Source organism: Hordeum vulgare, chromosome 6H, assembly GCF_904849725.1.
Source record: "Hordeum vulgare subsp. vulgare chromosome 6H, MorexV3_pseudomolecules_assembly, whole genome shotgun sequence".
In the NCBI taxonomy this organism is placed as follows: Eukaryota; Viridiplantae; Streptophyta; class Magnoliopsida; order Poales; family Poaceae; genus Hordeum; species Hordeum vulgare.
In genome coordinates, this window is record NC_058523.1 from 198,059,722 (window position 1) to 198,072,051 (window position 12,330).

The following is a 12,330-nucleotide window of genomic DNA, read 5'->3' on the forward strand; positions in this document are numbered from 1 at the left end:
CTACCTATCTAGTTGCAATTTATGTAAAATAACTTTGTATCCTTTTTATTTAATGCAATCTACTTATTAAAAAATGTTGTGCGCGCGTTGCATTTTTGGACACTGCTGGAGCGGCGCGCGCGCTGCATTATAGCGCGGCTGTTGGAGCCAGCGTCTATCCCCGCGCTAAACCAGCCGAAGCGCGCGCGGCAAACGCCTTTTTTAGGTGCGGCGCGTAGCGCGGCTCGGCTGTTGGAGATGCTCTCAACTAAACTGAAAACGATACGGGTAGGGGCCAAACAAAACAGTGATTGTGCTGTTACATCTCTGATTCCGGCGGCACCTCTTTCCTTTTGCGTTTGCGTTACCTCTTGATCAACCAAACACCTCCTATGTTTAATCAATAAAGTCTAGCTGGGTTCGCTCAAAAAAAAAAAAAAAAAAAACCCAAAGAGTCTTGGCCCCGCCTCGCGGGAGCCATGGCCACGCCCCACGCGCTCGGCCGCCGCTCGCCTGGATCCCTCCGGTAGGTCATCCCCCACTCACTCGCCCCCCTTTCCCTTGGCCTACTACTAGCCTTCAGCCCTTTTCCGTAGCACGCACATCTGACCCGTCAGCCGCCTTGGGTTTCGTCGGGCGCTTCGGTGTGGCCTGGCCATGGCGCTGCCATAGGTCTGGGTTGGGGGTGGGGTAAGTGAGCGCATGGTTCCACTCCACCGGTGCAGAGACCATGGTTCTTTGGTCTTCGGTTTCTATTTGTTCATGGGCGATTGGATTTATACCGTGTTACATTACATTTTCTTCCACGTTTAATCAGCTATGCTACTATTGCTAGCTCCTGCTTGCCCACAATGGGCTCTCTAGTCTCAACATGCCCCATTTTTCTTCCACAATATCTTGAGATTTTATGCATATCTCGTTTATATATCCAGCAGTATGCACCAGACGAAGTAATTGAACAATTTGTTTAATTGTTTTGATTACGTTATAACGGCCAATTCTTCATCATTCTGCTGATTGCGGTGAGGAATTTTCTCAACAACCTTGTGTCGTGAGTTTGTGACTCATGACCTGGTGACGAAAAGTAGAGGCAATCATAGTTGGAAACCTGAGGCTGCCATTACAATTTGTATTTTTGTGTGTTACATACAAGCATTGCCTTGAGTTTCCTTTATACGCCTCCTCTTTTCCTACATGCTAATAAACTCTTCTGGTTTTCCAAAAGTCCGAGACTATGTTGGCCTCTTCATCACCTGCTGCAATGCAACCCACGTTCATATCATCTCAATCAGGATATAGCAGAGCAAATGCAGCACTGCCTCCTTTTCCAGGCTCAGAAGGTGAACTCTCCTGTCTGTATGTACATGCTTGACTTTCCAGATTACAACCATGGAAGATTCATCCTTATGGCGACGATACATCATCATTGTTGAAACTGTATGGCGCGGCGCTCGAGTAGCCCGTGCTCGTGCTGCTGACCTGGGCAGCTTCATACTCCTGTCCAAGAGTCCGCAGCCTGTTCAACTCTGGCAAGATTTCTTTCCCGAGATCTGGCCGGTCCTTCTTCCGTAGCTCCGCACATTTCAAAGCCAGCTGCGTGAACACCAGGGCCTCTTCCACTGGCCAGTCTGTCACCGTCGGGTCAAGTACCTCCTGGAAAGCCCCTTTCTCTATGGCATGCTCGACTTGGTGCGTGAGGCCCATGGGGGACCTGGCTGTGACGATCTGGAGCAGCAGGATGCCGAACGAGTATATGTCGGACTTGGTGGTCAGCATGCCCGTCTGCTGGTACTCGGGGTCTATGTAGCAAAATGTGCCGGCTGTGGACGTCATCCTGTACTGTGTGACTTCTGCTATGGACTGTGGCACCAGCCTCGCGAGGCCAACGTCGCTGATCTTGCTGACGAAGTTGTGGTCGAGGAGGATGTTGCCAGGCTTCAGGTCTCGGTGCACAAGTGGTTCTGGCTTCGCCTGGTGGAGGAAGAGAAGGCCGGTAGCGATGTCTGCAGCAATTCTGAAGCGGATGTTCCATGGGATTGGCTTGGTGTTGCCTCTTCTGCATAGCCGGTCCTCTAGGCTTCCGTAGTCCATGTACTCGTACACCAAGCAGCCATACTCGGGGCATGCTCCGAGCAACAGGACCATGTTTGGGTGCCGCATGCTGCTAAGTATTTCAATCTGCAAAGTATTGATCATGGCTTCATTTGCATAAGGAAAATGCTGCTAAAGACTCAATAGCTAGATGAGGCCTCCTAAAACAAATAAAAGAAAACCTGCTTCCTGATGTCGAACATATTTATTACCAGTAAAAGAGAAGGAATGCGCTTGGTATTTATATGGCTCAGTAATATGTAAGTACTGAAAGCAGCCCTGAATAGACTGAAAAATAATGAAACTATGACTGCATAACTATGAAGGTCTTGGGATTTGCAATGCTGTATTGTATTTACCTCTTGCTGAAACTGTTTCCTTCCCTGTGATGCGTCTGGTCTTAGGATTTTAATAGCGACATTGGTATGATCCAATACAGCTTTATATACTGGTCCATATCCACCTTCGCCTATCTTGAGTGCCCTGTCAAACTTATGCGTGGCAGCCTCTATATCATCGATGGAATACCTTCTGTACCGGAGATCCGTCTCCGATGCTCTCCTTCTCTCCTCGAACTCGCGCTTTGCCTTCCATTCTGCTCTCAATCTCTTCTGCGCCTCGAGCTCTGCAATTTTTTGGGCAGCTTCTGCTGCCTCCAGTGCAGCTTTGCACTTTGCCTTCTCCATTTCAACAAGTGCAAGAGCTTCTTCTTCTGAACTCCTTAGTTCTTGGTACAATTTAGACTCTTCCACCTTCATCTGGGACAGCTGAGCTGCCTGCAGTTATATTATTTATTTCATTATATCAAGAGAGTTTGGTCGGTTTAGGAACTGCTTGACGTTATACTCAGGTCCATCTATTTACATGTATAAACAGTACCTTCTGTTTGGCGTCAAGTGCTTCCTTACATGCGGAGTTATACATTTCCATTGTCTGCTTCAGCTCTAGTCTCAGTCGTCTCATCTCAGCTTCTACATCCTTCTGCATTCAAGCGAAGCAAAATATGAATTCATGACCCAGTACCAAACAACTTCAAATCAATGTCCAGCTTGCAAAGTTTTGATCCACTGTAGCGACTTAATGGTTACAATGCTCTTACCCCGGCTGAACTTAGGCTTTCCAAGGATGCATATGATGATAGTTCCAGAGATTCAGCATAATCCACAGAATTTAACTCCATGCTCATGGGAAAATCAACGTCATCTGAAAAGGAGCTGCGAGTCACGGAGGGCCTTGGTGGTGCAATGAAGTCGATGTAGTCGTCGAAATCCTTTTGAGGTGCTTGCCTTCCAGAGAGGAGATGCCTATCTCTTGTTGGGACCTTTGCGTAGCCAGATAACCGGTCTACTGATGTTCTACTTGTCCTCGGTGACGATGGGTTAGAAAACTTTCTCCATTCTCTTGATGATCTATTGTACAAAATGAGATATTGCTTATACTAGGTATTTAATTAAAAAACATATGCTAACTACTGAAGGTAACCATAGTGACCAACTGACCATCTAACCAGTAAATGACATGTTATTTTCTAACCGTAAACTGAATTTCCGCTAACCATGTAGGTTCAGGAACATGCAATGTATTTATTGGAGTGCTATCTGTGTTCTTCACAAACTTACCTTGCGAATGCATCGGGTTCGATGTTTGGTTGGGAGTTTTGCTTCGGAGGGAGAGTACTAAAGGGTGCTGGAGCTTTGGCTGCCTTCACTTGGACGACCTTCCCTTTGTGTATAACATGCACTGTGCAATAATCAGGCGCCATCTTCATCAAGCATGTTGGCACATCAGGATTTCTAAATCTTCTGCATGGTGTAAAGTCCATGCCTGTGTTCAGTATAGGTATATATCAAAGGTATGTAATGGTGCATGACCATCAAGTATGGATGAGTAGGCACCTGATGAATGTGTTCCTAGAGGATGCTCCAACTACGATATCTGTGATGGCATGACCAGTAGCATAATCAATTATTGCTTTGGAGATATCACTGCCATCCAAAATCACCTCATTCAGATGCATCTGCGATTTGCAGTGGCAGTATATGTGAGTATTACTTGTATTATTTTGATTCTATTTGCTTCGTCTTGTTATTATTATTGTTATTATCCTCCTGCCGTAGTACCAAAACCTTATATTTCAAGAATCCTTGGTATGTATCAGCTATTGTAGATGGTGCACTCTATTTTTTTGTCTGCTCTGCTATAGTGGCATGCCAATTTGAGCTAACATCTACCAATATGCGAGAAGGCAGTGTTCTAGTATTCAATTGACACTCACCCCTTTACGAGCACAGTAGCCTCTGTATGAGATAAACAGTTGTGACATCTCTGCATCTGTGTCAACTCCGCGGCCTGCTTCCCCTGTAATGTGGCCATACCAAGATAAAGTAGAGTAAGTGTTGAGAAGTTAAACCATGTTATATAGGGGAATAAAATCTTTACTGGTCGCCTTATGTAATCAATAGCTGTGGGGACTAGTGAATATGCACAAGTGTTAGTGTGTTACAACTATGCAGTAAGTCAAATTCATTTTAGAACAAAAGCAATCTGCATCATCCTACAAGGCGATGCGCCTTTTCTCGTGTCTGGTATATTTTCCTACAAAACCGCTGTAAAATGTGATGGTGTAGCATTATCTGTTCATCACATGATGACATTATGCACATAACATTGTCACAGTTCGTTTGTCGTCTATAAAGTTATTTCTACCTCATCGCCAAACCTGGTAATTTTAGGTAAATTGGTCTGCTGTGATGGTGAAGAGATTACGAAAATAAGGGTGGAAACTGAAGACCATGGCGGTCATAACTTGAGCCAGCCTGATTTGGTCGGAGTCCAGATGTAGGAAAAGGTCTCTTCTGACTTCCATTCTTTCTTTCATGCAGATACCTCTTATAGAGCATAAAGAGACCGAGAAATGTACCAACCGGTCTGGGTACTTTGGTTGGCCCTGACATGGACCAACTGGAGGGTGCTCCCCCTGGCCATGAGCCGGTCCACCGCCCATTTCGCCGCCTGCTGGCTATTCTTGTCCCGGTCGACGGCCACGATGGTCGAGCTGTCCTTCCCGGCCTCGGGCTCCCCACTATGCGACACTGTCGAGAATGCCGAGAGGTACATTTCTCAGCTCTCCGACCGACCAACGAAACAACCGACGGGAGGGAGAGGGAGAGGGAGACAAAAGGGGAATTTTGTCCCTCTTCCTCCCCCTTTGCTTATTTCTCCTGCCCTACCCTGCCCTGCCTTGGCCGGGGTCTCCTCGTCCCTTGCTGTCGCGACCAAAGCCGGCCGAAGCCTGCAATGTTTGTTTTAGGGAGCTTATGTTGTTTTTGCCAAGTTTGGACGCAGTGTGGTTGTGAGGGTTTTCTTAATTTTCTGTGGCTCCTGTTTCCCCGGCTCTTAAGTAAGGGGTGTAGGCGGGAGGACCACCTGTTCAATGATGCCCACCTTTTTCCTTGTTTCTAAAAATAGCAGCAGGTGACAGACAGACAGGGATGTCGCTAGGCGCTTGCTGAGTTTCCTTTCTGAATCTCTTGCGCAAATTTTGCTACTGTGTAACTAACAAATCTGCAGCCCTGTTATAGTTTCGGTTTAACTAGCAAAAAATCCGTGCATTGCAAAGGGAAATATAATTGAAGATCTTAAAGAAATAAACTCATTAACGATTAATATATAAATACAACATAAAAAATATGTTGATATTTTAGCCGCGTTCATATTTTCTATCCCTACAAAGCAACATTTGTATGTGATCGTGTGCACCCTCAACTGTTTAAACGACAATCAAATCCATTTTTTATCAGTAGCCTCACACAAGCCTTCCTTATTAATCCCACCCGTTTGAATCCTCCTTATATTAAGGATTACAATCCTTCTCAACCATTTTCAAATATTCAGTCCATAATCAAATACTTCCTTTTAAATATTAGCTACACATAATCCTTTCTTACCTTATTAAAGGATCCCATGCATTTAAATATTCTGCCAAGCCGACCACAATCCTTCCTTGCCTTATTAAGGATCCCATCCATTCAAATATTCTGCCGAGCCCACACAATCCTTCCTTTGAATTAGTATTTTATTTATAGCGTAGCACTTCCTTCTTAGAAACGGGACATGCACCTCCTCACATGTGTTTAATTCCCAAGCAGTTCGTCCATTGTCTATTTGCTGACATATATAAATTGGTGTAATTTTGTGCAAAACGGCGAGGTGGTACTATTGAGTAATACGAGCGAAATCTTACCATGATGATATGCCATATGTGGCTTATCCCACCAAGCTCCAGCACTGCGGGAATCACCCCCTCCCTTCCGGAGCTTCTGCCAACGTCGGTTGGGGTGGCGGCATGCTGCTCTTTGACGCATGGCGGGGTGTTCCGATGGGTGGCTGGTGGCGATGGGGGTTGCGGGGCGTTCCGGTGGGTGGCTGATGGCGATGGGGTTGCGGGGCCACGGTGTGTAGTAGCTGCTCGTCAGATCTGGCGGCTGGCCAGCACGTGCACGGGTGACTGGGCCCGTTGTCGGTGAGCACAAGCTGATGCCGTCCGTTGCTTCCTCGTCTCCTGCACTAACATGCGCATCCTCGTCGCTCCTCCCCCATGTCGAGGCATGACCTCCTCGCCCTATCCATCTTCGGATCCTGCCACCCCTAAGCCCCACCGTCGCTGGATCCCCCCCCCCCCCCCCCCCGTCCTCCCCTGGGCCCCGCTGTTGACCCTGCTCAAAGCAGAGGCCGGTCGAAGCCGAGCCGCCAGCACGCCATTGACAGATCCGCGCGACGAGGGGAGGAGGAGGAGGGGCGGCCGACGGATTCGTGCGGCTAGGGGAGGAGGATGAGGGGGGAGGAGGAGCGCCGGAATGCGCCGGAGCGAAGCTGCCCGTTTTTTATAATAAGGCAAAACTTTTTTTTCACTAAAGTTAAGGACTGCGGGTTCATTTACCATAAAACATGAGGTTTTTTTATAAAAATGCCGCGACGGATGAACGAGCAAAAGCAATAGCCGGCTTAGTATCAGGTAAAATTTCCATGAGAACCAGCTCCCTATCCCCGGAGCACAAACTTCGCCTCTGCCTGACCGAATTGCCAACACCTGTTAGATCCAACGAGATGCTTCTCAGTCTAGGTCCCTGCAGCAGCATCGCACAATCTGATTGGTCTGCGTGCTGCAAGGCTAACTGAACCGCCATCATCGCAGCATCAACTTTTGTTCAATCAGCTTTTTGAAATGTAGGAGTTGTTCGAAAACCCACCAGCTCCAGAAATTCTGGAATCCATGGACCCCCCCTCCGCTGGCTGCTCTTCCTGCACGTACCGTCTGGTGGGGTTATACATTAGGGATAGTGTTACAGACCTATATATCAGGGCCCACCTAAAACCCTACATGGACGTCAATGTCGTCAAAGCTATATGTGTAAACTCGTTTCACTCGGACAAACATATTCTCACTCGGATGCACAAGATCATTCGGACCATCTTCGTCAGTCGGACGTGCCCCGACACTCGGGCACTCGGACTAAGTCAAGGTGCGTACGATGAAGAGGCTGCAACGGCAACACACTTAAACTATCACATAAAGCACAGTGAAGACCAGCGTTACTAGTAACGTCGGAGTAACGCCGGAGTTAGAGCTGTTGTTACTAGTAACTTTCATAGTTATTAGCAATAACTCACCCTTGTAATGATGCTGGTCGGTCGTGACGCACTTTATATAAACCGCACCCGAGCTCGTGGACGAGGGTTGAGCATTATCTATTCTCACATCCCCATAAGCAAACTAGCCTCTGTGCTCGAGACGTAGGGTCATTACCATTCCCGAGTGGGGCCAGAACGCGTACATCCGAGTGCAACCATTGCGCCATAGCTAGGCTTCACTCCTCGTTCGTACCCCTGGTACTATTATCAAGATCATTCCAACGACAATTGGCGCCCACCATGGGGCTGCACGTTTAACGAAATTCGGCACAGTTGGGATTTTCATTCTTTTCGTCATCATGATGACACTCAACGGCGAGATCCTCTTCGGTTCCCTCAGCTTCGTCGCTGACGACTCGGCGTGGCTGCAGGACGCGTTGTTGGACACCGACGCTCTGCCCGCTCGAGGTCCTTCACAATTTAGCGCGGTGGCACACAGAGTCCTGATCCGACAGTCGTCGGTGCCGTATCATTCGGTACCCCATCAACAATATAAACAAGAGCAGGGCACGAGGTTTTACCTCCATCGAGAGGGCCTCAACCTGGGTAAAACATTGTCGCCTTAGTCTCCTGTTACCCATCGACCCAAGGTCCACAGTTCGGGACCTCCTACCCAAGATCTGCCGATTTTGACACCGACATTGGTGCTTTCATTGAGAGTTCCGCTGTGGGATCGCTAGAGGATAAATGTCCCGTTTAATCATCAGCGACACATCTGTAATAGGGACATTTTCGTCCCCAGACAGATCTTCACATTCGACAGCGTTGTGCTGCACGCTGATCCAACCGATCGCCTAGTCCAGATCGGAAACCTTGCCCCCGACGAGGAGATTAGTTTCACGAACTTAGAGTTCATCACCGACTCCCGGAGGGGGGGGGTCTTATTCTGAGGAAGCCTTTGGCTCCCGACGCCCTGACATCAGGAGGGACGGATCTCGCCATTGAGACGGCTTCCGCCCTCGCTCCGGCACCAAGGCCCGAACCAGACGACATATTTGGATCATCTTCGGATGAACGCAACCCTGATGTGACTCCAAGTATCCCGACAATAGCGACGCTATGGGTCGACCTCAGGAACTCCGAAAACATGGATGTCGCACATGTCACGGAACTAAACGAGCTGCTCAGCCGAATTCAGGCCATGGGAATGTCCAACGACCAACCGCCAGTCTAACCCAACGAAAGGGAAATCCACGTCCCACCTATCACGCACTTGGTTGCCACCATCGAGAAACCAACTGAAGGTTCGTCTTCCTAGCCACCAGAGCTTAAAACCGTCTATGTTCCGGATCTCCCCACTAGTTCGGCATCCGAGCTCCACCGTGAACTTAATCCGGGGCGTGACCTGTCATGTCCGTCCAGTATGTCAGACCCGAGCCTAGCATGCCAGACTCCACGATGGTGTTAGACACAATCGCCAAAAACGGGAATTCATGTCCTATTGGGATACCAAATTTCCCCCCACCCACCTCCCAATTTAAACGCTTTCTGAATAAATCAAAGAAGCCTAACATACGGGACCTACAGTGCGTCAGGCAAGAGCCAGGAGAGACAGTCCAACACTTTTGGGCTAGATTCCTCTTGATAATAAACCAGATACCAAATAATCAGAGGAAAAGAGCTCTCCGAGAACTTGACCATGTATTCCAAGTGATAGTAACGAACTCATGGACAAATAAACCCATAACTTTCGACGAGAAGGATCAGCCGGGAATTCGTTCTAACCAAACACGTGCCGCTTTAGTCCTCAACCTCAATATAGATGGTTTTAAACTTTGCAAGATACTAATGGACGGTGACAGTAGCTTAAACCTCATTTATGAGGATACCTTGGATAAAATGAAGTTTGACAGATCTGCGTCAAAGAAAGCAGCACAACCTTTCGAGGGATTATCCCCGGTGTTAAGGCATATTTCTCCCTAAGTGGCTTTGGTGAATGATGACAATGATTATGCGGATTAATCGTCTGCATTGGGCATTTCAGATAATTCATGTCTAGGCACAAGACGATTCGGTGCCCCTCGGAATCTATCGAAGACGGTTGCTTTCTACGTTTCTTTTCGGGGGATTTGAGTCGTAGGAAAGTCGTATATTAAGAGTAAGTCCGCTTCGGAAAGGTTAGGATGGAATCAGCATGGACACATCTGTTCTTTTGCACCACCTTTCCTTCGCTTCAATGGAGCTCCAGTCCATTTCCCCTTGTCTGTGCAAAGTAAAAGCAACAAGGTGCTTGTTTTCACTGGCTAGCGGTAGTACCGCCATCACCAGCCTTTATTACAAGCATCTACAGTAGTATGAGCGGACGTAGTTTTTTACTACCGCCCTCAGGCGGTAGTACCGCAACTATGTCTAGTACTACTGTGTCGGACTTTTGCACAGTTGTAGCCTGAGCGGAGGTAGACACAGAAGTAATTTTTTACTTCCGTGTGAAAAAGGATCGAGATGGACCTAGAGGGGGGGGGGGTGAATAGGTACAAATCCAAATTTTAACAATTACTTAGCAATTTTAGGCTAAAGTGCGGAATATAAGTGTAAGCCTAATAATTGCTATGACAAAGAGTAAGCTATTAGGAGTGAAGCAAGCCAAGCGGTAAACAATAAGCAAATACAAGTGTGTAATAAGGATTAACACAAGTAGAGAGTTAGGGTTAGGAATAACCGAAACTCCGAGAGAGACAAGGATGTATCCCGATGTTCACTTCCTTGGAGGGAAGCTACATCACCGTTAGAGGGGCGGATGTTACGACGAAGGCACACCAACGCCACGAAGGCTCACCTTATTCTCCCTTTGAGATAACTCCACGAAGGCGTTTCTCAACCACTAGTGGTAAGCCTTGAGGTGGCTTTCAAACCTTCACAAACTTTCCGGGGGATATCACAATGGTTTGATTCCTCTCCGAAGACTCCTACCGCCTAGGAGTCTCCAACCTCCAAGAGTAACAAGATCACGGGGATTGCTCAAAACTTGCTCAAATCACAAATCACTTTGATGGGAAGGAGGAGAGGGAGACGATCTATCAAATGCTCTTGGGATCTAGGATTTGGTGTAGACAAGAGTGAGTGAGAGGAAAGGTGTTCTTGGATGTGTCTTAGCTGTGTGGAACCCCCTTTCACGAGGTGGGAGAAGAGTATTTATAGTGTGGAGTGAAATCCAGCCGTTGGAGGTGCAATAAGTCACACACGGTCTGGACGCCCGACACTTGTCGGAAGTCCGGGCGTCCGTGAGGGGCGGACGTCCGACAGGGGTCGGACGTCCGAGACCTGTAGGCACGCCTGGAACTCTTCTGAATTCATGAGCGGCCGGACGTCCGACAGGAGTAGATCGTCCGAGGCCTGTAGATGTGCCTGAACGTATTTGAATTCATCAGCATACGGACGTCTGGAGTGGCCCGGAAGTCCGTGTTATACAGCACAATTTCTACTGGTGGTGGCTTCCGGATTTCCGATGGGTGTCGGACATCCGGCGCTCGGACGTCCGGAGGGAGCCGGATTTCCGAGATATAGTGCACACAAACTACTGGTGTTGACCTCCGGATTTCCGGAGCTTGGCCGGACGTCCGGCCCTCGGACGTCCGGAGGGAGCCGGATTTCCGAGATATAAGCCTAACAAACTACTGGTATCTGGCTGCGGATTTCCGAAGCCAGCCGGACGTCCGGAGGGAGCCGGATGTCCGAGGAGATTGGACATATGATGAATTGTAGAGAGTGGACAGTATGTGGTGTTTGATATGGTTGTAGAGATGTGGTATGAGCAAGTTTATCGCAAAGCCTGTGATCCCCTCTTAATAGTGCGGGATCCCTATACTCAATATCAGTAAACTCAAAAAACTATTCTACAACATCTCTTCTTAATCCCGAGTCTTCTCGAAATATAACTCATCATTCTTTTCAGGCAACCTTTGGCACATAAATCTTAATCTACTAAAGTACTTGCTGTCCTGAGATACACTCAACAAATAGGATTAGTTTCCTATGTATGTGTTGTCATTAACACCAAAAGACAATTAGGGGCATAGCATGCACTTTCAATCTCCCCCTTTTTGGTAGTTGATGACAACATATACATAGGTCTCAAAAATATTAACCATACATTATAGTCTAGGAGATATTTAGTACGGAGCTCCCCCTTAGGATATGCATGATAAAGAAATCGAAGCTCCAAATGGATCAACATGGAAGAATAATAGATCATCATAGAAATAAAGGAGCAAGACATAATAGTCTATGATGATACCATAGCAAATCACAACCATTCATAAGTAGCCATACATGAGTTTTATCCATTACATTAAATCTCCAAAGACTAAAAATGACGAGAATAAAATTTTTAACTACGATACATTACTCCCCCTTTGGCACCAAGTACCAAAAAGGGAGCCATCAATAACACCAACTAAACTCAGAGCTCATCACCTTCATCATCAACATTATCAGCCAAACCACTGCCCCCAGCCTCGTCAAAGAACTCAGACCACTCAGGACCAGAAGGGAAGCCAAAGTCTATGGAAGGAGCAGCAGGAGGGGCCTCATCATCACTCACAGTAAGATCGCCCGAGGCTCTCAGACGAT

General features: G+C 47.5%; 1 protein-coding gene and 1 long non-coding RNA gene across 2 annotated transcripts; one reads left to right on the top strand and one right to left on the bottom strand.

Moving 5' to 3' along the window:
- The first annotated feature begins 402 nt into the window (after nt 1–402).
- LOC123401745 lies at nt 403–5,596 on the top strand. Its single transcript, XR_006611179.1, has 4 exons — nt 403–505; nt 1,205–1,319; nt 3,633–4,111; nt 4,953–5,596. It is a non-coding gene; the product is annotated as an uncharacterized LOC123401745 (long non-coding RNA).
- On the bottom strand, nt 1,313–5,187 carry LOC123401744 (U-box domain-containing protein 51-like). The gene is made up of 8 exons (XM_045095599.1): nt 4,995–5,187; nt 4,346–4,428; nt 3,966–4,087; nt 3,690–3,872; nt 3,170–3,479; nt 2,950–3,051; nt 2,430–2,846; nt 1,313–2,157 (listed from the first exon to the last, which is right to left on the bottom strand). The coding sequence occupies exons 1-8, from the start codon at nt 5,185–5,187 to the stop codon at nt 1,384–1,386; spliced, it is 2,184 nt and encodes a 727-aa protein (XP_044951534.1). The 3' UTR covers nt 1,313–1,383.
- Nucleotides 5,597–12,330: the final 6,734 nt, after the last annotated feature.

Coding starts and splice junctions, on each gene's coding strand:
- LOC123401744 (XM_045095599.1), bottom strand. CDS start 5,187: ATGTACCTCTCGGCATTCTCGACAGTGTCGCATAGTGGGGAGCCCGAG. Junction 3,052..3,169: donor AAAGCCTAAGTTCAGCCGGG/GTAAGAGCATTG, acceptor GCTTGAATGCAG/AAGGATGTAGAAGCTGAGAT. Junction 2,847..2,949: donor CACTTGACGCCAAACAGAAG/GTACTGTTTATA, acceptor ATATAACTGCAG/GCAGCTCAGCTGTCCCAGAT.